At 31.3% G+C, this 11672-nt stretch overlaps 1 protein-coding gene across 1 annotated transcript in view; it reads left to right on the forward strand.

Annotated features, from left to right (window-relative positions):
- LOC100162434 (UDP-glucuronosyltransferase 2B15) overlaps positions 1 to 3386 on the forward strand; it is a 6268-nt gene extending 2882 nt beyond the window's left edge. Inside the window, exons 2-4 of the mRNA XM_001944556.5 lie at positions 1562 to 1781; positions 1852 to 2071; positions 2150 to 3386. Of these exons, the coding sequence (XP_001944591.2) occupies positions 1562 to 1781; positions 1852 to 2071; positions 2150 to 2435 (726 nt within the window). The 3' untranslated portion in view covers positions 2436 to 3386. The remainder of the gene's footprint in view (positions 1 to 1561; positions 1782 to 1851; positions 2072 to 2149) is intronic.
- The last annotated feature ends 8286 nt before the right edge of the window (positions 3387 to 11672 follow it).

The following is an 11672-nucleotide window of genomic DNA, read 5'->3' on the forward strand; positions in this document are numbered from 1 at the left end:
TTTAGAAAACTACTGGGGAATTTTTACTTGTGATCCCCCCCCCCCCCAAAGTACCAACTAGATCACTTTCCTATCAGAAAAGATACTATTGAAGAAAATCAAAACACTTTTACTGTCTAAAAGGTGATGATATACAAAAAAAAAACACACATCATTGTAAAATCAATACATTCATCGTTTCCTTAAGAATCTAAAATATAGATTAAACTAATCTTAAAAATAAGACTTTCAAGTATAGCTTTGCTCAATATTGAAAGACAACAAACAAATTATATTAACATAGAAAATATAATTGACCATTTTGCAAGCGGAAAGGCAAGAAAAATGAATTTTTCAGTATTTATTTTTGAGTTGACTCTTAATGTATGGTATGTTCAATTTATTTGTTATTTAATAATTATTTATATTTAAAATGAATAAAAAAGGCTACAAATTATTACATATATTTATTTGTAAATACATAGGTACCTAAAATTCCAAAGTATGTTTTCAAATTTGGAAAAATTAATTTTTCAATTTTTAAGAGTGAGGAGGGGCCATTCATTTTATTTACACACGGGCCCAAATTGGTGTAGTTTCGGCACTGCAGTTTAGCTTATCTTATAACATAATTTGGACACAATAATGATGTAAAATTATTTGTACCAATGGAAATAGTTAACAGCCAAAAAAGAATAAATATATATTGTATAGTAAAAATCATTAATTAACAAGAAATGGTTACATAAAAAAAAAAATTTATAAGAATAAAATAATAATAATAATAATATTTAAACAAGAGAATTAAAATTTAAAGTCAGATAAACATTTTGTCTGAACACAAAACGCGACATAGCAAAAAAATTAACGTGATCCATTATACTGTTAGCCAAAAACAAAGCTCTGGGGAAAAACGAGGTGGAAGTATAATTATTTTTAGAAAGAGAAACATGAAAAAAGTTAGATTTTCTTAATACGTGAGTTTGTACATTAAGACCATTGTAAGATAATAATTCTGGAGAATAAATAAGACCATTTAATAAGTCATATAAAAACATAATATCAGCAACGAATTCACCTCGAATCACAAGACGCGATCCCCAATTGGGAAATTTGAAATTTATATGATTCTCTTGTGATTGGTATATATTTAATTTAAAGCATAATAGTTTTAGAAACTTATACTGAACATTTTCAATTATACTGATATATGAAAAATAATTATAATTGCATTTTTATCTCAATACGAATAGCCTTCTTACATAATTTTATTATAATACATAATTATTTAGTTAAAACAACTTATACCCTTGAACAATAATATTAATATTTTATGAAAAACCAATTTTTAATTATATGATTTGTTTCTTTATAACTAGTTAAAAAAGAATTTATAAATTTAAGCTTAGTATAACATAATTTTAGAATTACATAGACAAATATTGAATTAAATTATCTCTTTTGGTAGGTAGCTATGAGCATTATATTAGGTAACAATTATATAAATTATAATATTATACTAAATTCAACAAAAAATGTTATCCAAATAAATCATTCAATATGCAATATTTTCTATTTACAGGATATATTAGACTTCATCGAACAATCACCTCATGGTGTTGTTTATTTCACTTTTGGTTCAATTGTTAAAATGACTTCATTACCAGAACACATCAAAAAAGCATTGATTGATGGACTCGCACAAATCCCTCAAAGAGTGTTATGGAAATATGAAGATGAAATTGAGAATTTACCAAAAAATGTTATGGTCAGAAAATGGCTACCCCAACGTGAAATTCTATGTAATTTTTTTGTGATTAAAATTTAAGGAGATATAAATTGTGTTATAACACTTAACCCTTTTTTTACTAGTGCACCCGAATGTGAAACTCTTCATCAGTCACGGAGGTATATCTGGGTTGTATGAAGCTATAGACGGTAGTGTTCCCATTCTTGGATTTCCTTTATTTGCTGATCAGCCAAAAAATATTGACAATTTAGTTAATGCAGGAATTGCTATTTCTATGGATATTTTGTCCATAACAAAGGATGCGTTCTTAAAAAATGTCTTAGAGCTGCTCAACAATGAAAAGTAAAGGAATCTCATATTTTGTAAATTCGTAATGAAAATGTTGAATTATTGAAAATATTCCTCTATACATTTTTCCAGATACATGGAAAATGTTAAAACTGCTTCGAAAATATTCAAAGATCGGCCTATGTCACCGGCAAGTCTAGTGGTGTACTGGACAGAGTATGTTCTACGTCATAAAGGAGCTCCCCACTTGACATCCCACGCAATGAACCTATTGTGGTATCAATACTATCTCTTGGATGTCATTGCTTTAATATTAGTTTTTATTATTGTTGTGATTATTGTTTCCTACAGAATTTTTAAATCTATTTCTAAATACTTTTCAAAATATTCTAGAAATACTAAATCTAAATCTGAATAATTTATAACCTCTTTATATATATAAATTCCAAACACCACTCATTTGTTCGCTCACTGATCGCTACATCTCAAAAACTACAAAACGTAGGAACTTGAAATTTGGAACAGTGGTTTTTCTTATGATCTTGATGTGTGTTAGAAAGGGTTTTCCGAAATTTGCGTTTTAAAGTTGTGCTCTTAAACAGGGGTTTTGAGATTCAGTATGAAATTTATTCGTTTATTTCTAATATTTTTTTTTTTTATATAAATGGTGACCATCGGTTACAAGTTATAATAGTAATAGGAGAAATTAATTATCACTGGAACCACTGGATGTTTGAGTAAGTAGAATGGTAAGTAGTTTCGGTTTATGATGTAAAGACCTAATAAGAAAGGATTTTCCATAATTCGGATTTTAAAGAGGTCTTCAAATAAGTTGTTAGATACTTATATCAGGAAATTTTGAAGAGTAATTACCTAGTTTATACCACGTTAAACATATAATAAGTAGTAAGTGCTACTTTCGATCTGTGACTTGTAGTTTCCCATCTAGGTCAAATTATTTCACAAAGCTAGTTACACTAACGCTGATTTTTCCGTGAACTGAGGTTCACCAAAACTGAGATACACTCAAACCCAGATAGGTACACCTAAATATTGTATATACTAAATAGGATTCTACACAAAAAATAAATTGCATGCGAGCAAAGCTGGAATATTCAGCTAGTACTAATATACTAATATGAAGTATTTTTATGCCTATAGCTATTAAACCTATATTATATAATGAAACTGGTACTAAGGGCCTTTTATTTTTCTGAAAAATAAAATCACTGTGTTTTAATTGTTAATAATTCTCTCGTTGATTTGTATACGTTCAAATGACTATTAATTCATGTTTTAACATTAAGTATTGAATAGTTTACTATTCAACCGTTAGTGTTATTGAAGTTTGTTAAGAGATATTTTGGTTTAAATGTATTATATTTTTAACAAATAGAGCATTTTATTTTATGTACCTAATTGTCCTATTCTGAATATTTTAAATTTGGACTATGATGATCACATATTTATATAAGATCTAGATATATATCAGGGGTGGCCAAACCGCGGCTCACGTCATAGACTTTTGCGGCTCGTATCTTAACGTAACATTAGAAGTAAATTAACGTAAGAGCCAAGATGTAAAAAAAAAAGAAAAAGGTCATAATATAATATATAATAATATGACCATTTTTTTTTTTACATCTTGGCTCTTCAATTTTTACTAATATATTTGGTGGCTCGCGAGTCTCTTCTCGCTGGCCACCCCTGGTATATATATTTTTTTTTTATGAATAACTACTTGTACTTTTTAAACTTTCAGTTATATGTAATGATTTAAATTTGATTGAAAACAATCAATTTGTTTGATAATATTTTGTCATTTTGTTTACCATTTACGCTGATAGTTTTTGTAATAATTCGCGACTCGCGATGAACGGACCAACTGGTATAATATACAATACATATATATATATAATATCGTCCCTCGCATGTGTCGACCTCGTCCCGCCGACGGTAAAAAGCTTTCGGGCCCGACCGGACCGACTCCGAGACAATATTATTATTATTGTTGTTATTATTATTAATAACCGCGCGTCGCCCAACCCGATACGTCATTTATTGTGTAATAATTATATTATATATAGACGTAAAATGACTGTTTTACACGAGACGTTTGCGCCGACCCGACGGTCCGTGAACACTGGTGCCGTATTATACTGCACCGTCGTCGAACCCCTCGCCGAGCCCGCACCGACGCCAAAGTTTTCGAGTTAATACGCCGTATATTGTTTGTCGAATTGCCGTAAAATATTTCACTCGGAGGGTCGTCGACGACGTATTATTGTATTATATTATATGCGGCACCGCTCTTTTGTCCGCGAACCTTTCTTCCTCGCCCGTCGTCGTAATCGAATCACGGGCAAATCGCTCAGTAAATCAACCGCCGACGACTACGACGACGACGGGATATGAAATGTATACGCCGCACATCGATCGCCTCCGCACGACGATCGAATCGTTATTATATTATCACCATTAAAATAATATAATATAATTATTATATCGCAGAATATTATTTTATTGTAGAATAACATCATGACACACGTCGTAGCCATATTATAGGCATGCGATCGAGGTATGTGGTAGCTGGTATTATAGGTATAATATTGAAACGCTTTAATTAGTTTGACTATATTTTAAGCTGCAATGCAAAGTCGCAAAATTATTGAACTCGCCGCGATTGTTGAACTCATTTCGTTTAGACTTCGGAATAGATAATGATTATGATTTCGTGTAATCCAGCAGCTGATGGTAGGTATAGCGAAGTTCAAATTCGCCCTTGAATTACAGATCCATCGGCGGAGATCCATTTTTATATTACCTATACGGCTATACCGGACACTGATTACCAAGACCAAGTACTTACCTATTAAAATGACACCCACCCCAAATTTTTTGGTGGTTCAGTGAATCCAGCCGCCTCTGAGGACAACGTTCTTATACGAATATATTATTGTAGTATATATTTCACAGCTTCGCGAAGTTGTCGTTTATAGCAATGTTTTTATTACTTCTGTACGTCTTCGTGTACTTATATTGTTACAGTCTCTGTAGTTGTATCGTCAGAGCAAGAGATCATAATATTAATTTATATCAGATGTCTTTGAAAAGACTATGAGTTCTGGATTTTGAATTTTTCGAGGGCTTTGGTCATATTATAAAATATAATGTAGCAGGATATGCATAACGTGTAATGGCACACCCGACTGCCGTATGGTCGTCACAACAATGTAACCGTCGGCATCGTGCCGCTTGTACGACCAAAAGAATCAAAAGGATTTAACATAATAAAATAATACAATTTTCGAGAAAAATTATGCCGACGTAAGCTCAGCAGAACGGCGTCGCGGTTGTCGAGAGGAAATCGTTTTTATAATCCAGTCAAAAGAAATATATATTTTGCCTTTTTTTTTTTATTCACTCGAAATGGTCGAGGAAAATACTTATAATAACGTTTTTATCTTATCTCGCCTCACAAAAAAAAACAAACATAATATGCATTTGAATTCGCCATTTTCGCACTATTTCTCGTGTTTTATTTGAAATTTTAGGAATACCATCACCATTACATGTGCGCTGCAGGTATACAGTTCAAAGGATATTTCTCTCCCTTTTCTTACGAGTACAACACATTGGCAAATTTTTTTTTTAAATCGCATAATATAGTCTTTTTGTTCTTATTTTATTTAAAGATAAAAGTGTGTAATAACACATGAAATGTATAAATGGGTTTTATATCACTCGCGTACATAAAAGCGTCAATCGTTGGAAATACTTTTAGTGATTTATATTATAAAATACGAGTAAAATGTTATTCAGACGTAATGTTCTATAGCAAGAACATCATTTAATAATACCACTCGAGTAAAATTATTTGCTGTCGCTGTCGTCGTAAATAATAAATTACGCGACAGTGCTGAAAATTGATTAATTTTAAATGCAATTCCAATATATTGGCATTGTGAATTATTCGAAAATCTCAATATTCGTCAAAATCGCCAATTTGTATCAACAGCTGCAGTTTGGTGCAGACGGTGGTTTTTCCACATAAAAAAACAAAAAAGTTAAAAACGTTCGATAGGAAAATACGAAATACACTATTTTTGATACCACTGACTGTGAAACATTTAATAATTGATACCCAAAAATTATACACTCAAATATGTCTTAGATAATATTATTATACTTCTACTGAAGGACTGTCCATTTACATTTGAAACAAGCTCATCATCAGTTCAAAGACAGATGATAAATATTTACCATACATATTAATTTATATAATTAATTCAAATTCCATAGTTTTTTACCTACATATTTTTAATAAATATTATCATCCAACAATTTTTGCATTGAATTACTAAAACAACTTTTATTTACATACGACACGCTATGTTTCTTACTTGTACATTATTTTGAATACTATTTTCTATAATAGCAATAATATAATATATTATGAGCGACGAATATCTTATGATCTATTACGTATACTACCCTGTTGGTCGATCATATTTTCGATAGTCAGTTTTTGGTTCATTCTCATAATATATAATATAATCATAATAATATAAGGATGATTTATCACCATCTTCGTCCTAAATAATATTTTTGATACGATTGACTGTAAAAAATTTAATAGATATACACTCGAGAATTTTACACTCACATCATATTAAATCTATCATTATAGGTATAACTTTACTGTGAGACCATCCATTTATGTTTGAGACACTCATTATTTCAAAGACAGACGATAAATATTCGTCATACATATTTTATGTTATTAATTTAAATTATATACTATAGTTTTTTATATATTTTTATAGAATATTATCATCTCACCATTTTTGTATTAAATTACCAAACTAACTTTTTATTTCCATATGACACGCTATGCTTTTTACTTATACACATTTTTAAGAATACGATTTTCTATATAATGAGTGACGAGTATCTTATCTATTGTGTAGATCACACTGTGATATTAACATTGCAATCATTAAGACGATGATATAAGTGTCACTACTCACCATCTTCGTCCGTCATTATATTATCGCCGTGAAGATAATGGTTATTATAGTTATTACTTATTACTTATTAGTATATTTATAACAATTTGGCTAAGATGCCGAAAATTGTATGTTATTAACTTAAAATTATGAAAATATACAATTTAACATAATATAACATGTCAAGGGATATAGCTTTTGTAAATTAAAAAAATTAACTCTATAACTTTACTTACAAATTGTTTTTTCGTAATATCTAAACTGATTATAATATTGCGTATTTCGATTGCGTAATTTAGTGCAATAATATATTTTTAACTATCTTTATTTCTATGATTAAATATTGGATTTTGTGATAAGTGCATTTTTTTTTTTGTTATTGACATAGGTATAAGTAGGTACTTGCTTATAATGGATGTTGACGGATGCTCAAAACTTGTTTATTCTTTATTATTAAACAATGTCAAGAATAATTTTCAAAAAGGTGGTGATGACAGATACAAAACAAACACACATCAGTGTAAAATCAATACCTAGGTATATTCATCGTTTCACTCAGAATCTATAAAATACATATAAGCGTGTAAATCAATATGATATCATAATAACATATTATTATAATATTATGTTTGAATATAATATTAGGTACGTCATAGACTTATAATATATAGACCGCGCATTAGTGAAATATATTTAAGCCAACATATGTGCGAGAGAGACAGACTCGGACATAACTTTTTCTAGAGGATATTATAAGGAACTCCTATATTTTAAATATTTATAATCTCAAGGAGTAATGTACAAATTGTCTACAAAACTCGTTGAAATTGTAATGTCAGAGTCTGTCTCTCTCACTGAACAATATACAGTTCAGTGGTCTCTCTCGCACATATGTTGGCTTAAAGTGTTACACACAAAACGAGTGTAATGCGTGGTCTATAATCTATATATTATAAGTCTATGAGTTATGTATACCATTATAAGTTCGCGGAATATTTTAATTTTCTCGAACATAACAAGTTCAGACGTGTATAATAATATTATATTATATTTAAGTAAATATTATTATATTTTTTAAAATTTACTTCGCAGGTCCTATTTTTCAGAATGTCTTATAGTTGTGTGTATGGGAAATACGCGTGTCTATACTCTATAATAAATTCGAATAGAAGATACATAAAAAAAAAAAAAAAAACAATGCTCTTAAACTTTAAACCTATATTATTACAATAATATTTGACAAGACGAAATATGATCAACCACGTTTTATCTGCATATTGCAAGACAGATGAAGTCATGAAGACGAGAAAAACTTGTACTTAGAACTTTAAACTTTCTACTTATAATATTATATACCTATAACGCTTGCGAATCCACGTTGTACAACATCAGTAGTTTTGCGCATGTGCCACGTGTCTATATTTTGTGTACGCATTATTATACATATTATTATTGTGGAAGTTCGCCTTTTCGTACATATGTATCTTTTATAGCAGGCGCCTATATGTGTGTACATAAACCGCGAAAGTACGACGACAACTGCACAACGATCTCTCCACGCGCGGAAACAACAAAGACGAACACAAAAGAGAATTTTATTTCTTTTATTCTTCCCTCTCTTTTTATGATTTTCAGTACTGGGCGTATAGATTTTCTCCCGTTTTTTTTCTGCTTTCAACTTCCTCTTTTTCGTTTTTATTTTTTTCATTTTACGAGCCGCATACGGGCTCGCACGTGGAATCGCCGGCACTCTACGTGTATAATAATAATAATAATAATAATAATACGCGCGCGTTACACGGCGCGTTGCAGCACGAGCAACGATTGTCGTGAGGTTGCGGCGGCGGGACGAGACCGTCTGGCGGGGGTGGGTCGGGCCGGGAAATAATGCCTCGTTTAATCGGCGCTTAATATCGAAGGGATGACTAAAAGCCCCCTCGCGGCCGCGCCGGCGGGGTATGCGCTCGCGTAATTGCATCGGAGGCCCCGCGACAGACGTCGGAATGACGGGACCAACGCGGCGACGGGCGATGCGGAATAGTCGACGACGACGACAATTGAATTTGAATACGCCTTTGAACCGACGACGGTACTCAGATGGCCCAAAACCAATTGTGTGTAAGACACGTAGGTATATAGACTTATCTTATATACAAGGTGACTCATCATTCATGCTCAACCGTTTCTTTTTATCCAATAACGCAGTTAGTGAAATTCTGATTTTTGGAAATTTTTTACTAATCTAAATACAATTCGACAGTAAAAGACATTATAGTCATACTCTCTTCGAGTTAATAAACGTAATCGCTTGTGTGCAGAGGTGTGGCAATACTACAAGACAGGTATACAAATAGTTTACTGCGGGTGGGGGTGACAAACGGGTGTTGGCCGACTGCGGCAAGACCAAGACTTGTGTCCAGTGGCGTGTTTACGGTGAGAGGGGAGGGTCAAGGGGATCAAGGCTGAATATAATATGCAACATTTTTCGGAGTTCTAACTTGAGGCTTTTAGCTTTAAACGTAGGGCTACTGGATAAAATCATATCCCTCCCCATGACAAAAATCTAAATACGCCACTGCTGGTGGCCACCGACTACGTTTCAACTTGAACAGAGTATAGTTACTTAAATTCTTACCCTGTTCAACGAGTGAACACGCCGATTCTACGCACCCCTTCCCCCCTCCCACACCGTCACTCTGCTATCGAAATCGGTTCTTCTATGGCAGGGTGTCGCATGGGGTTGCGCAGAAGAACCGATTTTGGTCGGCCCGTGAGACGATCTCTTGCCGAACAAAGTATAGTATCTACTTAAAGTTTAAACTCATTACAGTATAAACAAAATGTTATATTAAAATTGAAAATTATCCTAGAATTATTAATCGTTAATATATTTTCCTATGTATATTATAATAATTCTTTTTTTCAGATTTTTAACAGCATTTTTCCCGTTTTACTGTTGATGCAGAAAATAATATATTATGAAACAGTGCTAATCACATATGATCATAATAATTAGATTTTCGTTTTAATGGCCTTTTGATATTCAAATAATGGACTGATTTTAATGATAACTGTTTTCTAAACTCTTAATTCCCAATGACATTATAATAAGATAATGTAGTTGTAATAGGTAGGTAGTGTGTTATTTTATCGATTAAAACCGTTTCAATTTTCGATTTATATAGAGATAAAGAATAATATTATAAAACTACCTATCAGGTTATTTAGGGTTTTTAATTATTGCTTACTTAATAATTTTTTTCGTTTTTCAATCAATCATAATAGTTATAATATGTATTTAACAAACTGTGGAAAACATACTTGTTCTATTTCACGCATGTCGAATATAAATTAATATATTTACCATACAACGCGTGAGGGTTGAAATTAATCAATATTGATATAAACTTTTAAGGGCATCATATTATGGATTGCACGGGTTAATAGTAAATATTAGGTTATTGTATCAAGTAAATCAATTAAAATATAATAGATTTATTCCTTTCTATAGAAACCTACCGAAATTAAAAAATATATATATATGGGATGTGTATAATTATTTAACGCTATTGCCTATTCCGATGGCAAATGTCACGGTTGTGCTTTTAAATGTATATAATTTTTGGAAACCATTTGGCGAAAAATCTAATACCAAATGAATTATATATTATAACATTGTTTGGTTCCATCTGTAATTTCACGTTGGTGGATATAAGTATAGGTATAATGTTATTATTATGTGAAGGGTTCTTGACCAACGATTTCGCAACACGCGAACCCGCATGCATTGTTATGCGTACCGCGTTTTTGGTTACCTTATAGTAAAAATCTATAGCGCCCCAATATAATACAGCGGGGTCTGTGATTTGAAAAAAAAAACAAAAAGAAAGGCCATGACTCTATATATGCTTTACAAAACGAACAAACACCGAGTTTGTATTCAGAACCGTACACATAACACATAATTCACAAGTATAATGGTGTGCGAAATGGTGTTGAAATGTTAAACGTTGTAATTGTTATACATATTATACGCCACGTATTGTATTTACCGATTAAAAAATCGTACGCAGCCACTGAAACAATACCTATGCACGCGGTATCCGATAGTACCTAACAGAGTTCGTTAAATATTAAAAATAATTAATTACAATAGTATGTAATTCAAATATATGTACGTAACATAATACGTCATAGTACGTCGGTGTTCGCCGCGGTAAAACACAAAGTTTCCCTGATTGAGAACACAACATTTTTATATTTTTTTTTTCGAACGTTGCCAGATGTTTAATTATAATATTATGGAACGACTGAGAACGATATTCAGTGTTCTATGGGGGTCCAGGTAATTCGACTTTTAAATACATATTACAAAGAGGTCGTGTTGCCGAGGAATCGTTTTATGGTCTAAAATTATTTTTAATTCATGAATAAGTCGAAGATGCGAATTAATGACTTTTGGTAGAACTAGGTGAAAAAATAGTTACTGAATGAATAAAAAGACAAATTAGAACTAAGGTATATTTTAAATTAGATTAATATTATTTTAAATTTAGAATTTTAGATTCTGAGTGGAACGATGAATGTATTGATTTTACAATGATGTGTGTTTTTTTTTTTTATTTTTTTTTTTATTTTATTTTTTA

This window comes from Acyrthosiphon pisum, chromosome A1 (assembly GCF_005508785.2).
Source record: "Acyrthosiphon pisum isolate AL4f chromosome A1, pea_aphid_22Mar2018_4r6ur, whole genome shotgun sequence".
NCBI lineage: Eukaryota > Metazoa > Arthropoda > Insecta > Hemiptera > Aphididae > Acyrthosiphon > Acyrthosiphon pisum.